The sequence below is a fragment of the Galeopterus variegatus genome, unplaced genomic scaffold (genome assembly GCF_000696425.1).
Source record: "Galeopterus variegatus unplaced genomic scaffold, G_variegatus-3.0.2 Scaffold1560, whole genome shotgun sequence".
Classification (NCBI taxonomy): Eukaryota; Metazoa; Chordata; class Mammalia; order Dermoptera; family Cynocephalidae; genus Galeopterus; species Galeopterus variegatus.
In genome coordinates this window covers 200,432-225,207 of record NW_007727671.1, presented here as the reverse complement: position 1 = coordinate 225,207, position 24,776 = coordinate 200,432, and the positions used below count along the sequence as shown (strand labels likewise).

Sequence of the window (24,776 nt, the reverse complement as noted above, 5' to 3'; positions counted from 1 at the left end):
AAAAAAAAAAAAAGAAAGAAATTAAATATTGTTATGATTTCTAAATGAAAAAAATTAATTAAATAAAACTAAACAAGTTAAGAAAAGCAAGTACATTTTACAAACTGGATATGTGGCAAACTGGCTATTCAATAAATTGATGCAGAGGAGTAATTGTCCATGAGGGGTAGGAACTGACCAAAAGGAAGCATAAGGAAACTTTATTGGAAAAAGAAAATTTTCTATGTAATGATAGGATTGTTGGTTTCACAGGTGTATACATGTGTCAAATTCTTTAGATGGTATACTTAAGAAACATCCATTTTACTTTACATCAATTTCCCCTCAATTACAAAAAAAAAAAAAATTCAAGAAATGAGCTGAGGAAGTGTTTTTAGTTATCTATTCCTGTTTAACAAACTACTCTAAACTTAGTGATTTAAAACAGTAACTTTTTTTCTTATTTCAAACAGTTCTGTCAGTTGGCCTGGGCTCAACTGAGTAGTTTTTCCACTGGTCTTGCTTCGAGTCTCCAATGTACTGGGAATCAGAGAGGCTCAACTGAGTCAGCTGATACCCTCTCTCTCATGTAGTCTCAGGGACTTTCCTCTTTGTGTGGCCTCTCCATGTGATTTCTCCAGCAGAGTACCTAAACTGGTTACTTAACAGTTTGGAGCTCCAAAACAGAGTAAGCAGAAGTCATCTCTTAATGGCTAGGCCTGGAATTGACACAGCATCACTCCTACCTCATTCTACTAGTTAATGTGAAACACAGACCAGCCCAGATTCAATGACAGAAAGGACAATACAAGGTTTGGTTCACTGAGGGCCATCTTTGGAGATTAGCAACCACAAATAGAATCCTACCAGAAAAACCTATAGTCCATTAAATTGGCAACTTGAAAATCACAAATAAGGCTTAAAAAGATATTAATAAGACAAAGAGTATAGAAATAATAAAGATCATAGTGATTTTCTGGAGGATCAGAAACACCCAGAGGAAAGATCATTTACTTATTAACTTTTTAAAGAGGAAGTCAAGTTTATACACATCATAAACTCATGCAAATAAAGGGAAAATAAGAAAGCAAAAATGAAAAACTTTTTCAAAAAAGTAAAGTCCAATGCCTTGATATGTTAAGTGCTTTGCCATTTCTAGCTCCATCATCATCATTACAAAATACTTACCTTGATAAAAATAATCCTAAATTATGTACACTGTAGTTAGAGAATAACAAGACTAAGAAAGCTGGGTGTGTGGGCTGGCCCATGGCTCACTCGGGAGAGTGTGGTGCTTATAACACTAAAGCCATGGGTTCAGATCCCATATAGGGATGGCCGGTTGGCTCACTGGGTGAGCATGGTGCTGACAACACCAAGTCAAGGGTTAAAATCCCCTTACTGGTCATTCTTTTAAAAAAAATTTTTTAAATAAAAAATAAAAAAATTTTAAAAAAGAAAGCTGGGTGTGAATCAGTTTAAACATTCACCTAGATATGCAACCTTGAATATGGTACTTTATCTCAGTTTTCTAATTTACGAAAAAAGAATGTCCATACTTATCTCAGAGAGATATGACATTGAAATGAGAAGATACAGAAAGTATCTACTATAAAGCCTAGCACATAATGGGTGCTCAATCAATATTAGTCCTTCCTATATTGCCAATACTACACAAACTCTAAGAAAGGAAAATATATAAAACATTCTAGAAGGATTTTCACCAATAAAAATCAAACTAAAACACTACTCTATAACTTAAAGCTATCTAGAACACTTAGGTACACTGAACAATGTGTTCTTCAGAGATCTGAGATTACCATAATTTTACTATGCCCACTTAAATATCTAAATACAGAGCTATATACATGTATATATTAAATAACAATTCCTAGGATACTACTGAAAATGTGTTATCGAGTACCTGTATAACAATTTTCAGACCTTATAAATGAAATCTTCATCACATAACCTATTCATCAAATTTTGAATGACTTAACAAGAACACAAATCTCTAATTACAGATGACATGATCTTACATACACAAAATCCTAAGGAATCCACAAAAAACTATTGGAACTCATAAAGGAGAACATCCAGGTTACAGGATACAAGATCAAATTATAAAAACCAATTGTACTTCTATATACCAGCATGAAAAATCCAAAATAAAATTAAGATAACAATTCACCATATAATAGCATCACAGAGAAAAAAGTAGAGATTACTACTTTAACAAATGAGTACAAGACTTATAAACTAAAAACTACAAAACAACATTGAAAGAAATTTTAAAAGATCTACACAAGTGGAAAGACATCTATATTTACATATTGGAAGACTTAATATTCTTCAGATGGCAATACATCCCCCAATTGATCTACAGATTCAATGAAATCCCTATTAAAATCCCAGCTGATTTTCTTGCAGAAACTGGCAAAATAATCATAAAATTCATATGAAAATGCAAGGGATCCAGAATAACCAAAACAATCTTGAAAAAGAACAAAGTCAAAAGACTCAGACTTTCCAATTTCAAATTTCACTGTAATGCTACTGTAATCATAACAGAGTGGTACTGGCATAAAGATATACATATAGATAAATGGAAGAGAACTGAGAGTCCAGAAATATCTATAGTCAATTAATTTTAGACAAAGGTGTCAAGACTATTCAATGAAGAAATAATAGTCTTTTCAACAAATGATGCTGGGACAACTAAATAGCCACATATAAAAGAATGAAGTTGTACCCCTACCTCATACCATATGCAAAAGATAACTCAAAATGGATGAAAGACTTAAACATAAGAGCTAAAACAATAAAAATCATTAAAGATAACATGAGTATAAATTTTCATATTCTTGATTTAGGCAACAGTTTGTTATAATATCAAAACCACAAGCAACCAAAAAAAAAAAAAAATAGACAAACTGAACACCAAAATTAAAAAGTTGTGTGCTTTAATACACACTATCAAGAAAGTGAAAAGACTTCCATTCTTACTCTCCTTTGAATAAGGGGGTGGAATGTGAAAAGACAACATTTGCAACTCCATAATAATGGAAGAAAAAAATTTGCAAATCATATACTTGCTAAGGATTTGTATCTAGAAATGTAGGAACTCTTACAGCTTAACAATAAAAAGGCAAATAGCCCAATTACAAAATGGGCAAAGGATCTGAACAGACATTTCTCCAAAGATATAAAAATAGCCAGTAACATCATAAAAAGATGCTCAACATCAGTAATCAGAGAAATGCTAATTAAAATCACATTGCAATACCACTTCAAACTTACTAGAATGGTTTTAATAAAAGATGATAATAATAAGTGTTAATGACGATATGGAGAAATTCAAATCTTCAAAGACTGCTTGTGGGAATATCAAACGGTGCAGCCACATTGGAAAACAGTTTGGCAGTTCCTCAAAAAGTTAAACTTAAGAGTTAACTTATAACTCAGCAATGCCATTAATAGGTATAGACCCAAGAGAATTAAAAACATATTCACATAAAAACTTGTACACAAACGTTCATAGCAGCATTATTGATAATAGAAAAAGTAGAAACAACAAAAATATCTATAAACTGATAAACGGTAAACAAAATGTGGTATAGCCACACAATGAAATATTATTCAACCATATAAAGGAATGAAGTACTCTAATACATACCCGCCACAACATGGGTGAACACTGAAACATTATGCTAAATGACAGCAGTCAAACACAAAAGGCCAAAAGCTGTATGATCATATTCATGTGAAATATCCAGAAAAGTCAAATCCATATAGACAAAAAGTAGATAGGTAGTTTCCTGGAGATGCAGGAAGAGGGGCAATAAGGAGTAACTGCTAATGGATACGAGGTTGCTTTTTCAGAGAGATGAAAACATTCTGGAATTAGTGATACTGGCTACACAACCTTGTGAACATACTAAATACCAATGAATTTATTACTTTTTTTGTTTGTTTTTGTTTTTTCTGACCGGTAAGGGGATCGCAACCCTTGGCATGGTGTGGTCTGCACCACACTCAGCCAGTGAGTGCACCAGCCATCCGTATACAGGATCCGAACCTGCAGCCTTGGTGCTACCAGGGCCGCACTCTCCTGAGTGAGCCACGGGGCCGGCCCGTTTATTACTTTTTTTAACGGATAAATGAAAATTTTCAACTGTACATTTTTAAATGGTGCATTTTGCAGTATTTGAATTACATTTCAGTTTTTTAAAAATTAATGTTCATAATTTTCAAAATGCAATGTCACATTGTTGCTAAGTTATAGCTGTATACATAGCTAGCTGGCCATAACTTGCAGTGGACCAGGAGCCAATTGCCAATTGTGTTTTACCTGAATTTGCATTACCAAGGGGTTTCACTGAATTCTGTTATCATTCCTATTTTATGGATATGAACTTTTTCCTATTTAAAATGGTTCTGCCTGAGTATTCCTCATCTTAGGTGGGTTTCAAAAATCTCCAAATAATCCTTCTTAGATCTGTTTGCAAACCAAGAGTAATTTAGGTCAAAATTAAGGGTATAAGGACACATCTAGGAGAAAAGTCAGAAGTATCAGTGCAACAACTTTACACTGTTTGTTTTTTGTGATCAGAAGTCTACCTTGCTTACTTCCTGGCTGGAAGGCTCCTTGAAACAGAATCTGAAGAACTGAGGTATCATATTATCATCACGTGAATAAATTCTACCTGCTTTGGAATGTTAAAAAAAGGTACACAAGCCATTAGAATATCGATATACTCACCAACTTTTAAAAAAAGAGGGGAAACCACATAAAATGCTTGAGTTTCTAAGCTCTTTCTTCAAGAGATATTCTTAACTGCATTTCTTACAGAAATATTTCTTTCAAAGCAAAATATTTCCTTTATGTTCAAATCACTGTCAGTGACTTAATAAAGAAGATACATACATATCTTCAATTTTGGGGGGGGATTTAGATAATTTTTAAATCATGATACTTACTGTATTTCATGTTGTTCCAAGCAGATACAAATTTAGTTTTTAGCTTGTCAACTTCATCTGTTCCTGTGGCCTCCATATTCAAATTCTAAAGAAAAAGCCATCACTTGATTGCATTCTTCTGAAGTTTAATCTTTTGCACTGACTTAAAGAAAAAAAATTTAAGGAAAAATAAGTAATCAGTATATATTATATGGTGCCATATCTGCTACAATTACTTAAGTGATTGAATACAATTTGAACTGGAAATGAACACACGAATTTCTCATTGTACAGACAGAAACAGAAAAGCAAATTCTCATTTTACAGAAATCTTATAGAATAAGATATTCTATAAATATTTTAATTACAAAAAACATTTAATACCAAATATATAACAAAATTATCACATAAAACCAAGCAATAATCTCCCTCAATTGCTCACAATTTAACACAATAAATCAATTTAGTAACACAGCTCAGCTTTGGTGCTTGTGAGAATATCCAAAATTTGTAATGAGAGAAGGTGATTTGAAATCTCATAAAAAACATTGACTATCTTCAGAATGGAGGATTCTACTCATATTGATGAAGTCACTACTTTCATACAAAGTCTAATTGTTCTCTTTTGTTTTTAAATTAAGGCATTTTCTTCCTATCTCAACACCACAACATTTTTTAAAAAACAGAATGGCTTAAATTTACAACAGAAAATGTTATCTTATTTTAAAATAAGAAGAAATATATCTCATAAGTCTGTTTTACAACTGACTTGAGGGAAAATTGAGATGTGTGATATAATCTGAAAGAAGAACAAATTATAAATGAAAATGCGTGAGCTTATTTGCAATAATTCACAGTTTACTTTTCAAGAAAAGAATGCTACACAGAACACTATCCTTTTAAGTTTATAAATATCTACTCAAAAATACTGATACATTCATTTCTCTAACAATAGACATTCCATTTAATAATATCTATTAAAAACTACTAATTATACATTATAGTTCTGAGGCAGGAGAAAGCATGGTCTATCAAAAGAACTAAAAAAGTGAATGTGACAGGAGCATATAAAGTCCAAAAAAGTGGTACAAGATCAGGCTACAGAGTTAGAAGCCAGAGCACACAGGGCCTTGTGGACCAAGTTAGGAATTGTGTTCTTTATCCTAAGAGCAAATGGTTTCAAACAGGAATAACAGAAATCAGATTATGTAGGTCTGGGGTTTTTTTTGTTTGTATTAGTCCAATAGTAACATGGAGAATAGATTGAAAAGGGACAAGAGCAGATAGTAAGAGTTTACTACTATTGTATAAAACTAAGAGAGAGATGATAGTAGCTTAGACTACAGCAGTAGAAATGGAAAGAAATAGACATATGAGAAACATGTCAAAAATTCAGTAAGTATTAGTGATACAATGGATACAGAAGGTGAGGAGAAACAGGGATATGTCAAAAAGATATACCCAGACTTCTGTCTTATGGAACTAAACAGATGGTGACAATCATTGAAATGGGGAGCATTAGGAGAGGGGCAGGTTAGAGGAAGATCATGAAGTTGATTTCAGATATGTGGCGTCTTAGATGTCTCTGAGAGATACGAGTACAGAATCATTCACTTATTTAATCATTTGACAAATTACTGCCAGACACTCTTCTAGGTACTGCAGATACAGCAGGGAACAAATGCAATGAAATACTTGCTCTCATAGATCTTACATTCTATATATATATTCTAGAAATGGCAATGAGGCAGTTAGACATACAAATCTGGGGCTCCAAGGAAAGGTCTGGGCTAAGGATACTAATTTGAGAACTGCTAATGCATAAATGAGAATTAAAGCTATAAACACATTCCCCAAGGACTTTGTCCTTCTTTATGTTTGTGCCTCCCAAAAAGGCACAGTGCCTGGTAAGGATGATATTTAAGGCCCTTCATGAAATAACCTCTGCCCACTTACTCAGCTTCCTCTCTTGCTGCTCCCTCACAAGCACTATACGTTGAAGCCATTTTTAATATTAATATTAAAGCATCCTGAACTTGATATGCTATCTGAAACCTCCATGCCTTTGCATGTGCTATTCCCTCGGCCTCGAATGCCTTCCTGCTCACCTTCACTGTTTGACTACCTTACTATCATGAGTCCCAAGACCCAGCTTATGTTCACCTCCTCTGGTAAGATGGGTAAGGTTTTCCTAACTACCCTCCCTAAACCTCAAACCAAGACAGGTACCCTCATCTTAGCTCTAATGGGGTCCTATTATAACACTGATTTTACTGTATTGTAATTACTTGTTTCTTACCTCTCTTCTACACCAGATTGTAAATTGAGTGTCCTTAAATTCTGCCTGACACATAATTAGTTCTCAAAAATATTTATTAAATGAATCAGTGGACTGATAAATTAATGAAATATAGGTATATTACTAGCAGTACTCTCACCAGAATTAGAATTTTTTTTAACTGACAACTGGAATAAAAGAAAAATTTTCCTCAAAAAAACTACATACATAATTCAGCAAAATCTGGAAAAGCAAGAAGGAAAAGAGTTTATAAAATGTGTTAATTATATATAGTGCATCCACATGATGGATTATATATCCATTAAAAATGTCTCCAAAGGGGAGCTAAAGGTGAATGAATCAATTCACACACATTCATACACACACACACACACACACACACACACACTCACACACACACAAAAACAAACAAACAGCAACAACAACAGATACTGGCTACACAACCTTGTGAACATACTAAATACCAATGAATTTATTACTTTTTTTGTTTGTTTTTGTTTTTTCTGACCGGTAAGGGGGGGAAGAGGGAGGAGGGAGGGAGGTTTTGGTGATGGGACACAATAACTAACTACATTGTATATTGACAAAATAAAAATTAAAATTTTAAAAAAAAATGTCTCCAAAGAATTTGTGAAAATGGGGAAACACTACAAAGAATCTAAAACTTTATGTATTATAAAACATGGGCAGAGGTAAGGGCAAGGGGGGTTAGAAAGAACACTAAAACATTAACAATAGTTTCTCTGTGTGTGGTTATTTTTATGATTGCTCAATCTTCCAAATCTTATACAAAGAACATATATTATTCTTAGAATCTAAAAAGTTTTTTTAAAAAAGCCACCAACCTTAAATCTTCTAAATTCAAAAATTTTAAATGAGAATTTAAATGCATGTATTTTCTTCCTAAGTCTGAAAGAAAATACCCCACAAGAAGGACTTTGATTCAGACAGTTCCCAACACCAGCCACTAGGAACATTCTGGATAGTCCTCAGCAAGAATGTGGAAGTGAAGATGCCTTAAAATTGATGGGGGAAAAATGAAGATAGTGAGCAATTAGACATTTTGTAGGGGAAAAGTCTGTACTGTAGATAATGACTCCTAAATAAATAAGCAAGGTAAGATGCTGTGATAGACACAGAAATTAATGAGACAAATATCGTGGCCGCAAGAAACTTAGACCGGAATAAATCGCTGCATTGTTCTTTTACTGTTATGTTAGTCAAAACTCCTGCTTCTTAGACTACTTGCTCAGCATAACTTTACCTTCAAACTCGAAACATTTGAAATGTTTTTGGAAGATATCCTTAACTATTCTATAAGAATACTTTTATTGTCATTGTTATATAAAATAGATGAGAATAATAAAATCATTATCATAAGGTCAAACTAAAGACGAGCTGTTGCTAGTTTAACAAGTCAGTATACTTTTTGTATGACTAAAATTGAATTCCATTCTTCCATAAAGATTGAAACCAACTTTATTTCTCTAACAAAAATTTAAATGGCCATTTTTTAAGTCTTAACTCCAGAGCAATCAGAGATGATTTTGAAAGATGATCTTTTGAACCATATTGGAAAGTAATATAAATTGAGACACTTTATAAATAACCAAAAATTCCTAATAAGGAGATTTGACTTACTGCATATTAAAACACATTATAAAACTACAGTAATTAAAGTTTACTACTGCTTAAAATTATTTTTCTAATTAGCACAGGATGACACTGAATTAAACATAATAGAGAGTACAGAAATAAACTCCAGCATATTTGAGAATTTAGTACCTGATATGATAGTTCACATCAGTGAGAAAATACGGCTAATTTAATAAATAGTGTAATAAATGTAATAAAAAGCTAGTGAGTTAGTGAGTTTAAAAAATAAAACAAGAGGACAACTACTTCACACACTATGAATTCTAGATCAATCAAAGATTTAAATGCAAATGCAAACACAAGTCAAACGTGCATATTTCAAAGAAACATACATTAAAATTTTTAAAACAATTCTGGGTAGAAAAGGCCTCTCTAAGCATGGTATGCAAAACCAGAAATCAGAAAGAAAAATGTAACTATATAAAAATGAAAACTTTGTAGAGGAAGAAAACACCATGAACAAGGTTGAGTTACAATCCATCAATTAAGAAAAAATTCAATACCTATTACATATATAGTGGATTAATGTTCCTAAACAAAAAGGTCTCATAAATCAATAAGGAAAAAAATACCCAAATGGAAAAAAGTGCCGGCAATTGGAGAAAAAAAAAGGCCAACAAACATATGAAAATATTTTTCAACCTTACTTGATCAAAGAAAGGCACATTAAAGGAATTTCATCTATTTTCTTCATCACAAGAGATAAAATTGGCAAACCTGAGGAAGAAAACATTTTAAATAATTATTTCCCAAATAACAAACTCCTTGAGGGCAGAGAATATGTATTATTCAGTGCTATATCCTCCTACCTAGCACAATCGGCACATAACAGAAATAAAGCTATCTGTTGTTGACTAATTTATGGCTTATACATATTGTGATCATACAGATCTGTATTTATCACCATAAGAAGATATCAGCGCATAGAGTAAGGGGAAAAAACGGGGAATATCATGAATGTGATTTATGCATGTACAAAGTAAATATTATATATATATATATATACATATTGCCCACACCTGTACATATATGCATAAAACAATGTCTAGAAGCCCATAATATTAAAAGTAGAAATCTCTAAGAAATGAAACCTCTATTTTGACTTTCTTCTTCACACTTTTCTTTATTATTTAAATTGTTCACACTGAGCCTCTTTTAAAATAATGGCAAAATTATTCAAAAATAAATTGCTCAAATAAAAAATGTAATACTCATACAGTAATACCCCTTATCTGCAGGGGATACTTCCAAGACCTCTATGTTTTTTCCTATACATACATACCTACGATAAAGTTTACTTCATAAATTAAGCACAATAAGAGATTAACAACAATAACTAATAATAAAATAGAACAATTTTAACAATATACTGTAACAAAAGTTATGTGCAGGTGGTCTCTCTCCAAATATCTTATTGTATGTTAATATTTTTGGACCACAGTTGACCACAGGTAACTGAAACCACAGAAAGCAAAACCGTGGATAATGGGAGATTACCATACACAAAATGATAAATATATCCAGGTTATGTTAAATTCCAACCATACAACGAAACTGCTGGACTAAAATCTACAGAGAAGACATCATATAACAAAATTTCTAAACAGCTGATAGATAAAATTAAAATGCTGAGACATTTTAATTTTTTTCCTTTTTAAGATAAAGAACTCTATTCTTACAGTTCTTAAAGACATAAGATTCAGCTATTTAGTCATGTGAAAACTTAACTTCCTCAATTCAATTCCCCAGGGCAGCTTTGGCTAAATAAAATGACTTGGAGGATACGCCTTGTTACAATTTTTGTTTCTTCTTAAAATAGTGTGGTGAAATTTGGGAAGAGGAAAAAGAATAAATTAATACTTCAGCCAATTTAGTCTATTAAAATATTTTCTTAGTATTTGTGTGAGATAAGCCAAGGAAAAGTATGACAAACAGTACTTTTAGTTTAACTGCAAATGAGCAAAAAAACACAAAGGAGGAAACCACATGAACTTTAAGAGTAATAGTCTCATTGTAAAATTTCAAACTATCCTCAACCACAAACTTCCTTTCCAAAAGCTTCCCTCATTCTTAAAAAAATAAAAAACAAATTAAAATTCATCTGTGTACAAAGCATAAAGTGAAGTGATGATTTAACCATTATCCTGTATATTTCAATCTCTCTAGTACTTAAAATGCCGGGTTTGATGGCCCCAGTGATCAAATTGACACGCCAAAATTCTTGTTTATCGTATGTGGTATCATCAGAGCCTCAGTCTGAAAGAGCATCAAAATAACATTCTTCATAATTTCCAAATTACCTTTTAGAGGGCATTTATGATTTATTTCTTAAAACTTAAAAGAGAAATTACAGAATCTTTTTTCAAGAAGACATTCACTAATGTATGCATTAGTGAATCTTGTCCTACGCCATCTCCATATTTCTATTCATTGTTTACATTCTGACAAATTCATTTTTAATTAGAATAGCACAAAAGAGGAGAAAACTCTATTTTATCCCATCTCAGTAAATAAAGATAAAGCTACCAGATAAGGTTTATTCCTAAATTTTACTGTTAATGATACGAAAAGAAAAGTGAAGACTAAGCAGAATTCTTTTGGAGAGCAGAACTACAATACTTGATATGAAAATTATCGATTGAGACCTAGATGTCATTTTTAGAGTCACTCTTCTACCATGCATCATGATAGTCGATAAATTATAAACTGATAAATGTAAAGGGTACTCAAATCAATGTCCTTGAAATGCAGGTAGCCCATCTGGCAACAGACTGTTTTATCCACTAAGGATTTAAAGCCAAGTAAAAGCTCCTGACAACTTTAGGGACTGATTCTACAGAACACATCTCTGTCACACAGTATACTGGATAAAAACAGTAAAGGCTTCTGGGATTTGCATGTGCTTGGGCATCTTCCTTAAATGGTATTCTGCAGCAAGATGAAATATAGATATTGATTCAGATTTTTGATGTGCTTTTAGCTATACCATCAAGTAAAATGAACTGTGAATTCTGGTCTAAGTTTTTCATCTACTATAATCTTTCCTAGCTGCTTGCATTTTTAGTAACAAATATCAATCCCTTATCTGATCTTGAAGGTCTCTCAATATATTAGGCTATCTATCATCTTTGCTCTCATTTCTTCTTTCCATCTCAGCTCTCTGTTTACAAAAACATCAATTATTGTATGCATTTCTATTCCTTCTCTTTACCTATACCTGCCAATCTTCCACCTTCATGTACTTCATGTACTGAACCCATACTCTAAAAAACATTCAGTTTATAAATCTTGAAAAGATGCCTAAGAAGCTAGCATACTTTAAAAAAACAAACAGACAAACAACAACAAAAAACACCCAGTGGCAAATATGAAGAACGGGAAAGCAAAGGTAATATTTATATTAATTGTCCCCTTTCAGAGCTAACAGTTATACAAGGTAGATGGCAATAAGGGATAAAGAAAAAAGATTCAGAAAAAAAAAAGAGCAACATGATAAAGGCAGGATAGGCACATTCAGAAACTGGCTTTTAAAAGAGCAATAACAAGTGCTAACAGGAATAATAAAACAGTGAAGAGGGATATGAGATGTTGGGTGGCAGAACTAAAATTTTATTTTATCTTCTTTATTTTCTGCTTCCTCTAGTAGAATGTAAGCTCCAAGAAGACAAAGACTTATGTCTCACTTGTTCACAGTTTTATGTGCTGTGTTTAGAACGGTTTTGACATGTAGAAAATATTTACTAAATAAATTATAAATCATATGCAGAAGTAGACTAGTAACAACAGAACTGAAAGAAAATGGTAAATGCTTGTCATTTAGAGATAGAAACCACAGAGCTTGGAATCTACTGGCGAACAAGGTGACAAGGAAGATGGTAATGAAATCTTCATCTTCAGCCACCAGGTGACTAGGAAAATTATGAAACAGTTAACAAAATTAGGGAAGTCAGGAAATAAATCTAATTTAGGAGAGACAAAAATTTTAGATACAGCATTTAACACCTTTCCAAAATCACATGACCAAACCATACAGTCAAGAATTCTGCAGCCCTTAGGATAAAAACATGGGAGTCAGAGGTGAAGGAGTGTTGTGGGAGAGAAATTTCCAAATTAAACAGGAATATCACAGGTTTATACCAATGACATACATTGTCTAACCCTTTGTGGAATAAAAAAAATGTTAAACCAAAAAAATAAAATAAAATAAGCAAAAAAGGGCTGATAGCAAAGAGACCAGTAAGATAGTTTTGCCACAAAGATACATCATTTATACATTCTTAGGACTCAGGATCACATCCTCCAGTTAAAAATACTAAATCAATGTACAGCTACTTTTAATGATGGTTTAAATAAAATGTAACAGTCATGCATACTTCTCTTAAATCTAAAAGATAAAATATATATGGAAGAAACTAAGTATTAAAAAGACACATTTACCCTCTCACATGACTTCTATCAAGTTACTCACATATGACTTGTGGCAAAAACCTTTGCTTGTGCAGCACTGCATATTACATGTTCACAAACTGTGCAAAGTCATCATCACAACCAACCTACATGAAATATAAGAAGCCTAAATGACAATCATTTACTTGAAGACCACAATAAGGATTAGACAACCTTATCTTAAGCCTTGATCTTATCTCTAAGAAGAACACATTATTTACCACAGTTTGATAAATAAATGTTAATTATATCAGGTTTTTAGTAACCTCTGATGAGCCCAAGGTAACTACAAATATTTGGAGCTTCCATACTTTAAAACGCATTTTTCCAAGCTGTTAAATATGCAGTCTACATAAAAGAGGTAACACTGGGTAAAACCACTTAACAAAATTAATCCCTGCAAGAATTGAAGGATGTCAGAATCTCAGGATTGAAAGGGAATTTACAAAGCATCTAGTAAGTATTAATATTAACCATAGTTCTTGACCAGTGTTCCACACAATATACTTCAATCTATCGGTAATCTCTCCTAACCAACTTGTGTGGAGAGGAGTAGTGAAAGAAAATGTGTATATTTAAAAAGAGAAAAAAAATCACTTTCATCCAGAGGAAACTGATCCGCTCTCTGGTTCAGACTCACTAATCCCTAATTGCTAATTGGATTTAACCACCCATATAGTAATACAATCTCCTTTACAACATCCTTGCCAACTGCTGACTCTCAGCCTTTGACTGAACAATTCTAGAACAGGAAGCTCAGTACTTAATGTGCATTGTACTAAGCTGAAAACTCAACTATTAGTTTAAAAGCCTGATAATGTTTTAAACTGTTTATTCTCTACCAACATAACTGTTCTAGAGTATCCATAGTAACTATATGGCACCTGCTAATTTTAAACACCTACATCTGCTAGATAGATATGGAACCAAAATTCTGTCTCCCTATTATTTTCACTAACTGGTCCTGGTTGTGCCCTCAGAAACTAATCCTTCTTCCATTTGACAGACTATTCGATATTTAAAGACATATCCTCTAAATCCCCTCCCTACCCCAATCCTCTCTTTTCCACATTAAATATCCCAAATACCTTCAACTAGTCAGAAAACTGTACATAAGTGGTAGTGAGAACCTCAATCAGGGTAATAGTAAGGAGATTAGAAATGAAGAGATACAAGAATAAGTTTAGATGGTAGAACTAGCAACATCATCCAAACGTATGAATGTGTATATGTCCACATAACTAGAGAGGAGACTAAAAAAGTGACTCTAAGATTCCGGGTCTGATGTCTCGGAGAATAGTAGTTCCATTAACAGAAACAGGGAACCCAAGTGGAGAATGCTAAAGTGAAGATGGGAAATTCAGTTTGAGACATGGTAATTTTGAGGTTTGTAACAAGTAAATATGGATAAGATCTTTTCCAAGTCCCATTGCATAAGCTACTCTTGCCAAGAAAAAGGTGCATCCATATTACTGAGGCAAATAACTACATGCCATTTAAACACAAAATATCACATTTATTCATCAAGTATTTGAGTGGTTACTCCTGCAAGGCACTAAAAAAGATACAATGAGCCATGCAACCCAGATCTTGACCTCATTACCTTACATTCTATAATTATAATGTATAACCTTACATTAATAAGCAAGACATTTATAACCAACCATAACACAAGGCTGAACATGTCTATTTCTCATAATAGAAATAAAAAGCGTTATAACTATTAAGAGAAATATTTTTCCCCTTTCCAATGAGAATATTAACAAATGAATAATATCACAGAGTAAAACATAGTCACAACTAGCATTTTGCAAATGCAAAGAACAAGAACATACAAATAACATAAATCTTTCTATTTTGGGTATAAATACAGGAAAGCACTACACATATTACTTAATGAGTTAAAGTACCCTCAACAACTATGTCTTTTCTTAAAGATTAATGTTTGAATTGTGTCATCAGTTAAAAGAAGAGCATTTTTAAAATGTTCACAAACCCAATTGTTTTGGTTTACAAATGAAATTGTTTGATGTCACTTTTCATTCCTAATTCTAAATAATATTGTATCAATTGGAAAATAGAGTTTAAAGCCTTACAAAGTTTAAAACTGAATGTTCTCCAGCTGGTATAACTGTTCTAGAGTTCCCTATAACTATGTATTATAATAAAATTTTAAATTATTATGCCTACTTTAGGCTGATTTTAGAGTCTATTAAAAAGTAGCTTAGTAGGAACCTAACTATATTTTAAATTGATAACATAATCATACAGAAAAAATAATTCAAATAACTTTGAACACTTACTTTGACTATATACCTTTAGTGGGATATTTTCTAAGGACATAAAATGGCAAGAAATCTTTACTTGGTAGATTTGCTGTTGGAGGTAGTATTGGTCCAGTAATTCTGAAGCTATTTTTATGTGTATTGTAGGATAGATGAGTAAATACATTGATATGCTTGACAATCAGAATTCTCCCTCTAGGAAATCAGAGATACAAATATGAATTGGGTTAAAGGGAAAAGGACTCTATAGTGTTGAATCTGAATTGAAAGTGTCCTATGAACTCAGAATTTCTTAAAAAGTGTGTGTCCATTTAAAGGATCTAGAAGCAATAATACCCCAGTAACAATGAAAACCAGACTTTCGTTTCTAAATACTATTTCCCACTAAAATGAACCAGGACTCCATGGTAAAATGGCTGGAGCAGTGAATGTACAAGGTGAGCCTGCAACATCTTATTGAGCAAAAGAGTAAGAAAAGTGCTCAGATACCAATGTGGACACATCCAAAGGCCATAGGAACCAGCTTGAAGAGCATGCCACCAATCAAATTGGAGATAATTTAATCATCAAAAAAAAAAAAAAATGAAGGTAACATTGTAACACACTGCATAAATTTTGAAGTAGGAAGCCTTAGGTACATAGTGATCATAAAAAATATATTAAAATAAAAGGAGAAAGTAGGCTTCTTTATAGAAGTTTGTCAGCAAGTACATATAGAAGGATTGGCAGAATTGGGAAATCACTATTTGGCAACCACAATGTAACGATTGATTCAGGCAAGGATTATCAATGGCTACTGAAACTACTAGATCAAAAAACAAAAAATTTCTGGAAAGCAGAATATCCACACGATCTCAAAGCATCACCCCCACAGATTAATTATTAACTACAAAAGGGGACAAGATACTTTTAGAATGCAGAAATCTGGTTAAACTAAGTGATAAATCTTTACATCACCAATAATGGAACAAACTATAATTATATTACTCCTGATGCTAGGAAATAGAAAGTTCATAACATCACCTACGTAATAGTTTTAAAAAACTGTTTAGTGTGAAACTAATTGTGAGGCAACCATCAGACAAATCAATTTAGGGAGGCATTCTACAAAACAATTAGCCTGTACTCTTCAAAAATGATGTTTTTAAGGCCCAAAAAAAGTAAGAAGAAAAAGAAAAGGTGAAGACATCCACATAAAAGAAAACAGAAACATAACAACTAAATACAATTCACTATCTCTGATGAAATTCAGTATTCTTTTAAAAATGCAATAATGACATTAACTTGGATATTTGGAAAAATCTAATTTTTGAATAAGGACTGTATATTAGATAATATTATATCAATGTTAAATTACTTGGATATGCTAATGGCATTATAGTTATGTAGGAGCATGCCCTAGTTCTTAGGAGATGCATGATGAAGTATTTAGGGATGAAGTGTCATGATGTCTCCACCTTACTTTCAAATAGTCAGCAAGAAAAGAACTGTGTGTGTATGTGAGCACTAATGAGGCATAATGTTAACAACTAGTGAATCTAGGTGAAGGATATACAGTATTTATTCTACTATTCTTCCAACTTTTTTATAGGTTTCAAACTTTCAAAAGAAGAAAGTTGGAGAAAAAAAATAGGGTGGAAATTAAGTTGACTTTGGAGCAGCTGATCAGACTTTATAAAGCCTAACTACTTCTGCGCCCCATCCAAAAGAGCTAAAAGCAAGTATATATACACAGGCCGGTTAGTTAGCTCAGTTAGAAAAAAACAAAAACAAAAAAACACACATAAAAAAGCAAATATTTACAAAGTTCACAAAGGACTTGACTAAAAATAAAGGAAATAATCTTAACAAATAATAAGTAATCACATTACTCAAATATACCAAGCTAAAACAATGACACAAAAGGGAAAAAAACAAGAAATTAACCATGAACACTACTGCCACAATAAAAAATATTAATAAACAAAGCACGTTCCCCCAAACCTAGTACTCTTTCAATGTTCTCAACCTCAGTGAACTGTACCAAAACCCAGCCAGTTATATAAGCCAAAAACCTAAAGGTAGCCAATGACATCCTCCACATCTAATCCATCCCTCACCTCCACATCTAATCCATCACCCAATTCCACCTCGTAAACATCTCTGGAATCCATCCACTTCTAACTATCATCACAACCATCTTATCCAAGATAATACAATCTCTCATCTGGACTATTCCATCAATCTCCTAACTAGCCTCTCCCCATCCCCACTCGTATCCCCTCCGTAATCAATTCTTCTCTATATAACATCAACTTCTTTTTCTATACCATTGTTGTAACTTTAAATTCCTTTGACAGAGTATGTGATTTATGTCTGCTTCCTCTGCTACACAGTAAATTCTATGAGAGTAGAGACTTTTATTTAATCACTACTATATCATTGTGGACTAGAAGAGGGCCTAGTTAATAAACAAATGCTAAATGACTGAATGCATGTCAAAGATTGCAAATTAAAAAACAGTCCAAAAAATTAAAATAAAGTGGTTATAAATCTCATCAACCATCATAAGGAGTACCTTATGTCATCAATTCTAGATCACAGATTTTTACATTTGAACTCTGAAATGCATCTTTCTATTAATCTTGGTCTGTTTAATTGACAATATCTTTTTCTCTTAGTGATTCATAAAATAATGGTGCATCTTGAAATTTTTTTTTTAAATCTTATGATTTGATGAAACAGATAAATCTACAATTCACTTAGCTCACTCAGTTCAAATCTAGTAAGCTAGCCTCCCTTCTCCTTTGGCCACCTCCAACATTCAATAATTAACAGATCCTACTGGTTCTTTCACCAACAGCTATCAAATCCAATTCTTTCTTCCATTCCCACTTCAGATTTATCTAATTCCTCATCTCACATCTGGGTTCTTGCCATAGCTTCATTCATCTAAACATCATTTACAAATTCAAGTAACACTGTGCACCTACCATGTGCAAGAAAACTGAAGATACAAAGTAGTCTAGTTACCTGTCCCTCCCTCTAATCTCTATCCCCTACAATTCAGCCTCAGGAATTTTATTCATTTTATTCTTCAGTCTGGAATTACTTTCCTCCCAATTTCTACCTACCAAATTCCCAACCATTATATAAATTCCAGGTTAAATCTCATTTCTTCAAGAAACCTTCCCTAGTTAATTTCTCTTTGCAATTCTAACATTCTAAAACACATAAAATCTAATTGGCTATATTTTCTGCTCCTGGAAGGCAAGGTTTACATCTCATATGTTCTGCTAGGGTATAAACTCTCTAAGAGCAGGGACTTTCATTCTCTTTTGTTCACTGCTGTATCCCCAGCACCTAGAAGAGTATCTGGTGCATAACAGATGCTCAGCAAGTATTTGTTGAACTAATGCTCCTTATACCCCAGGATAGAGAACAAATCTTTGCAGCTGTGGTAAAATCGAGAAGAGTCAAAAAGAACTGAACTAAATGATTTAAACTCTTTTGGCTTCAGTTTCTTCATCTGCTAAATGTAAATAATATTCATTAGCTCTCTGAATTATAATTAACTGAGATAATGCTTTAAAAGCACATAGTACAGAGCTGAAGACAGGAAGTTATTCTTATCAATAAATGTTTTGATGATTTTGTGATAATAGTCAAATAGAAAGAAGTATTCAATAAGTGCCTACGAAATGAATAAAAATCTCAGGGAAAATATAAAAACTTTGAGTAATGTTAGCTTTTTATCATTTTTCCAATGTAGAATTCCATGAGTGAATTAAGTCTGAAATACTATATATATTTAGCCCCAAATCTTAAGCATGGCTGAAACCATTTCAGATTAGGTAGGAATAATCCCAATTTGACATGGTACAAGTATTAATATTTATATTTTACCGACTTTTATAGAGTATACCTGATTACTTGAAGAATGATAATCTTAGTTATTACAACTTGTTGCAATAATCAGAATAGAAGAGAAGCTGCAAACTCATTTGAGTTACATGGTTCCCAGCAAACCAGGAAGTACAAAATTTCTGCCTGCGAAACATTAGTGAATAGTATACAATGCTATTTACCAGAGTTGTCAAAATATCTAGAAATACTTCATAACCAATTACCACAAATACACTTTTCATTGTATTTGCATCCTACTTTACAGAAAAAGAACATCAACTAAATGGCTTTTAAACTCTTTTTACTAAATTATATAATAGTCCACTTTTGACTTTAAACAGTTCTCAAAATTTTATAGCAAATGAACAGATAATTAATACAATTTAGCATCAGATTATTGGTATAATTAGAAATTCTTCCCTGTTCAGGAAAGAAACTTTATCAATTTGAAACTCAGAAAATACATGTACTGTACCTTTCAAAGCCTTTCTAATCCCTCTTAGTACTTTCAATGACACATCTAATTACAAATCACAAACAAGCAAAAAGGAAAGATCACTCCCTTGTGTCTATCTGCTATCAACTGAAACAAAATCATTGGAAAAATTCCACTAGGGACATATGGTCTCAATAGGAAAACAGAGGAAAATTCCTACTTAAATAATTCAGATAAAAAGAACTGCAGCAGGAGGTATTTTCCTCTAACCACAGGGTAGCTATGAACCCCACGTGGGAAAATAATCAATACAAAATGAAAATGTAAGCCAAAGAAACCATTAAAAATATAAATTCAATAAGTAGAGTCATGCTGAGTTGACCGTTGAAGTCTCTCGTTTTCATAATCACATGTACGAATGTATTCTAAACCTCCAACCTCAAAAGCCCTTAGATGTAGGTGGAGTTGGAAGGACAGAGGGTGAGCGAGAACCAAGTAAAGTGAACGTCAATATTCAGATGGAAAGGCATTAATATATCCAAGCTAGTGTGTTATGGCTGGAAGCAGTAATGAAGACCAAAGTGGGGAAGAAGGGGACCAGGAATGAAAAAATTGAGATCTTGGGGATCCGGTTTTTGTTGCTGTTTTTATTTTTCTCTTCTTCTTTTTTTAAACGGGGAGAAACAAGGCCGACAGAGCATAGCATGGGTAAGGGGTCAGACGGATGCTACAGCTCAGGGGACAAAAAGGTAATGCCTGGAATACCTAAGAAAAACACAAGGAAAGGAAGAACAGCTGCCCACAGCAAGGCTTACGTTTGTTATCCTCTGGAGCCCAAGACCGAGAGAGGAGGAGTCAGAAGACAAATGACACTAGAAAGGAGAGATGAAGGAGGTGCCAAAACCCTCAGAGAACCTAGACGTTTGGTTACAAGGTTTCCACGGAGGGCAGGACCTCCACCCCACCGACCCCCCAAGAAACTCGGTCATTCAGGAAAGAGAGACGGTAAGTCCCAACCTTCTCCCCTCTATTAGCTTCAAGTCTACCCCTCACCGAAACAGAAGGACTGGAGAACTGTACAAATGTGCAGGGGCCACCAACCCGGGAAATGCTGCAGCTCTAGTAGCAACCCCCACAAAAGCAGCCCGCACGCATCCAGACGCTCCGACCTCAGCACCGCAGCTACAGGTACCTCGAGCTCCCCGGCCACCGTAGTAGGAGGGACGGCCTCCTCTTCAAAACCATCAGGTCAAAGCCACTTCCGGGGCACTAAAGCCTTTCGGTTGGCGGTAGCGGTAGCAACAGCTTACTGGCTTCTGCAGCACTTACTTCATCCACCCCATTTTACCACCTGTTTCCCACCTCAACCCCTAATCACCAATGTGGCAAGCACAGAATCGAGAGAACGTATCCATCTGTAAGCAAAGTCAAAACAGTTTACGGTCGCCATAAGTTCCTGTTGAACAATTGGACTTCAACTACCAGCATGCCATGCAACATTAATCCCTTAACTTCGGCGCAGGAACTACAAGATCCAGCAAGCACTGCGTCCCTCAGTTTTCACTTCCCTGAACCAAGCAATGTAGACCTCCTACCCCTCCACTTTGATAGTACAATACCGGTGTTCCCTCCTCTCTTGCTGTGAAGGTACTCTAAGCCAAGAAATGGTTAGGACTGTAGGTTAGACACTCATGAAATATCAAGGGATATGTGCACTCATTTTCCACGTTCAGATTATTTTCAAGGAGTGAAACACAGGACAGTCTGAAGAGGCTTTTTATGAAATGGGAATTTTTAACCTCACTTTTAAGAGATGACGAAAGATATTCTAATTTATTGCAAAATGAACTCCTATGTCATTTTGCAGTACCATAGATTTTGTTGGGGCAAGGACTACCAGGCATGCTCCTGAACTGCATAGGATATTACAGTAAGAGCTACAAGTAAAAAAAATTAACAATCTGTACTACCAGACTATGAAACCACATGAGAATGAAAACCTTCCAGATTGCAGTCGAAAAGTGCAAAACTAAACTTGATATATGTTTCAATTTTTTAATGCGTTTAGTGGTTTGAATTATTTTATTTTTATTATTATTCTCAGAAAAGCAGGTAATGGAGCTATTTATTTTCTATGTCGTAGGGCATCTGAGTAACCAAACAACGATTTGACGACATCACAAATAAGACATTTATTACAGTAAGCAAACAAAATAACTCTTTTCTTGCCTGGTTAGGTAGCCTGTGTTTCCATGTTTTGAAACACAGAACTCTGTTCTGATTTTTTAGGAGAGATAACATTCATCTAACAAGCCATCTGGATGCCTATTTGTAACTTTCATAAAGACTTGGATTACAAGAATGAATATATTTTATTCTTGGTATTGTGGATAAACCAGCCACAAGAAAATGCTTAGATTCTTAAAATAACTATATGGTAATTAAAATTAAATTCTATGTGTACCACAGTCATTGGTTATCAATGATTTATAGCAAAAAAATTTAATTGGTTAGAAAAAGGGAATAGAATACCTTTCATTTTTACAACTTCGCATCCAAAACACAGAGAGAAATTATTCTGTAACACTGACATGGCATCAGCTACCATACAAACTGTTTTCCGACTCTAGTGTGCTAAATTATGCAGCACTAGCAAGTAAATATTTAAAATCTATGATATGGAAAACAATCTGCTGCTTTCCATACTCATGCACCAAAGGAATATGAATGCAGTGAGAGAACATTTCCATTGGAATGATTCAAAGATAATGTTGATAAAATATAATTAGGTTATCTGATATTCATAAGTGTTTGTAGTAAATAAACACATAATTGCATCCACTTATAGTGATGTTATTAAGAAAGTTTTAAAATATGCTAAATATTTGACGCACTTATTTTTAATGCAGTTTCAATTATCAATCATGTAAATGAACACGGAAGAGAGTTTAAAGTATACATAATTTATGTAACAGACTTTATGTTTTTTAAAGAGATTCTTGGAGCTACAGCACTCAATAATATGGTCTCCTCTAAATGTGTCTTTGATTTTTTTAATTCAGCCCATTGGCAACCAGACAAGAGTTAAAACTGGACGCACTGTTCATTTCAGTTCAACAAGTAGATGATGAGTGCTACTAGGGGCAAAGCATTCTGCCTAGGCACTGTCAGCTGTTTCTGAGGCACAGATAGGTTTGATAATTAGGAAAGATTTAAAGGGAAATGAAAAGCAGATGAGAGCTTTATTAGAATGAAAAACAGAAAGTAAAATATGTATAACACTGACTTTTAGTAATCACTTATGCATTTGGTTAATTGGAACTCGATAATTAATAGCTAGTATACCTTCTAAAAGGCAGGAGCCATATCTTAAATATCTGTCTCTCAGCTCTTAAGTACAGTACTTCGTACAGAGTAATTGTCTCTCAATAAGTGTTTGTGGAAGTTCATAGTGAGGCTCTGAAACTCCCTTCTCATTCTACTATGTAGATTTAATGCAAGCTATTTCCAACACCTGTGCTTTATTTTTTAAATTAGTAATTCGAGTTATATAATAAAATAACTATTAAAGCCAGAATATTTGGCTAATCACAATGCCACATTCAATAATCATTTCCTTTTTAGTATGTGTGTGTGTGTATATATATGTGTGTGTATAGATATAGATGTAGATATAGATATAGATAAAACACATTTGTCTTAAGTGTCAAGCCCTTTCTAAAATGTCATCATATCCTGGGCATATACTTTGACAGCACTCCAGCCATTCTAATAGCATTGAGCGTTATACAGCTCCAGCTTTTTATTAGTAAACTTTTAATCCTTAGCTTCTACCAAGAGTACTTCTTATCCATCTCCCTCCTCGAATCAGGGAAAGATAAATGTTCTGTTTAATAAGTAATTGTGTACCATGAATGCTTCCTTGGGAATATTATATTGAGATAAGTTGAACTTAGCATTGGTGAGACACATACCTTGTAGACTTCTAAAGGCCAAAACGTTATTTTAAAGAAAAGTTGGTGAAAAACTTTTCTCCTTTCAAAGTAACCTCATGTCAATCTATCCCCTCTCCTACATCTTCAATATTTCTATCTATCTATCTATCTATCTATCTATCTATCTATCTATCTATCTCACTGCTCCCTTTACCTCAGCCTACAAACCTGCACAGGATCCCCATAATTTTGAAAGCACCTCCAATGGACTTAGCTTCTTTCCTAAATGCAATATTGTTCTATCTTCCTTTACCTCCCATGACCATACTTCAGCAAGTGCTACAAAGTAAACCTTAGGGTTGAAATGCAGCATAAGATTTCTTTACAGCAACTAATATTTACTAAACATCCACAACTATGGTAGGTCCTGGAAATATGAAGAGAAATCAGATAAGGCGCTTATGTTCCCACAATACAGTGTGGTAAATGCTATGATAGAAGTATGGACGAGGTAGTAAGAGAACAAGGAGAGTGAGTTACTCTCAAATTGAGAGATACCAGAGACAGAAGTTCCTGAGATAAACAACAAAAGTAAGAATTAATTAATAGAAGTGGGAAGTTCAACTGTTTAGGATAACGCATAAATTCATTATAGCTGGAAAATGTTGATGTTTGGGGGGAATGGTAAAATATAAATCTAGAAAGACAGACTGGAGCTATTTCATAAAGGGGCTTTTTATAATATGATAAGGACCTTGGACTTCAACCTGGATATAAAGGGAACCATTTAGGGAGTGATATGGTTAGATTGCATTTTAGGTTGCTGGTTGCAGTGTAAAGAATGGATTGAGCTGGCAAGATTAGTTAGCAGACTGTTTTCTAATTCAGTTTGTAAA

At 33.6% G+C, this 24,776-nt stretch overlaps 1 protein-coding gene across 3 annotated transcripts in view; it reads right to left on the bottom strand.

Annotated features, from left to right (window-relative positions):
- ATG4C (autophagy related 4C, cysteine peptidase) overlaps positions 1-21,337 on the bottom strand; it is a 73,247-nt gene extending 51,910 nt beyond the window's left edge. Inside the window, exons 1-2 of one of the 3 annotated variants that reach the window (XM_008577671.1) lie at positions 20,999-21,337; positions 4,960-5,101 (exon numbers count right to left, since the gene is read on the bottom strand). In XM_008577671.1, the coding sequence (XP_008575893.1) occupies positions 4,960-5,035 (76 nt within the window). In that variant the 5' untranslated portion in view covers positions 5,036-5,101; positions 20,999-21,337. The remainder of the gene's footprint in view (positions 1-4,959; positions 5,102-20,998) is intronic. The other 2 variants (XM_008577672.1, XM_008577673.1) reach the window with 2 other exon arrangements.
- Positions 21,338-24,776: the final 3,439 nt, after the last annotated feature.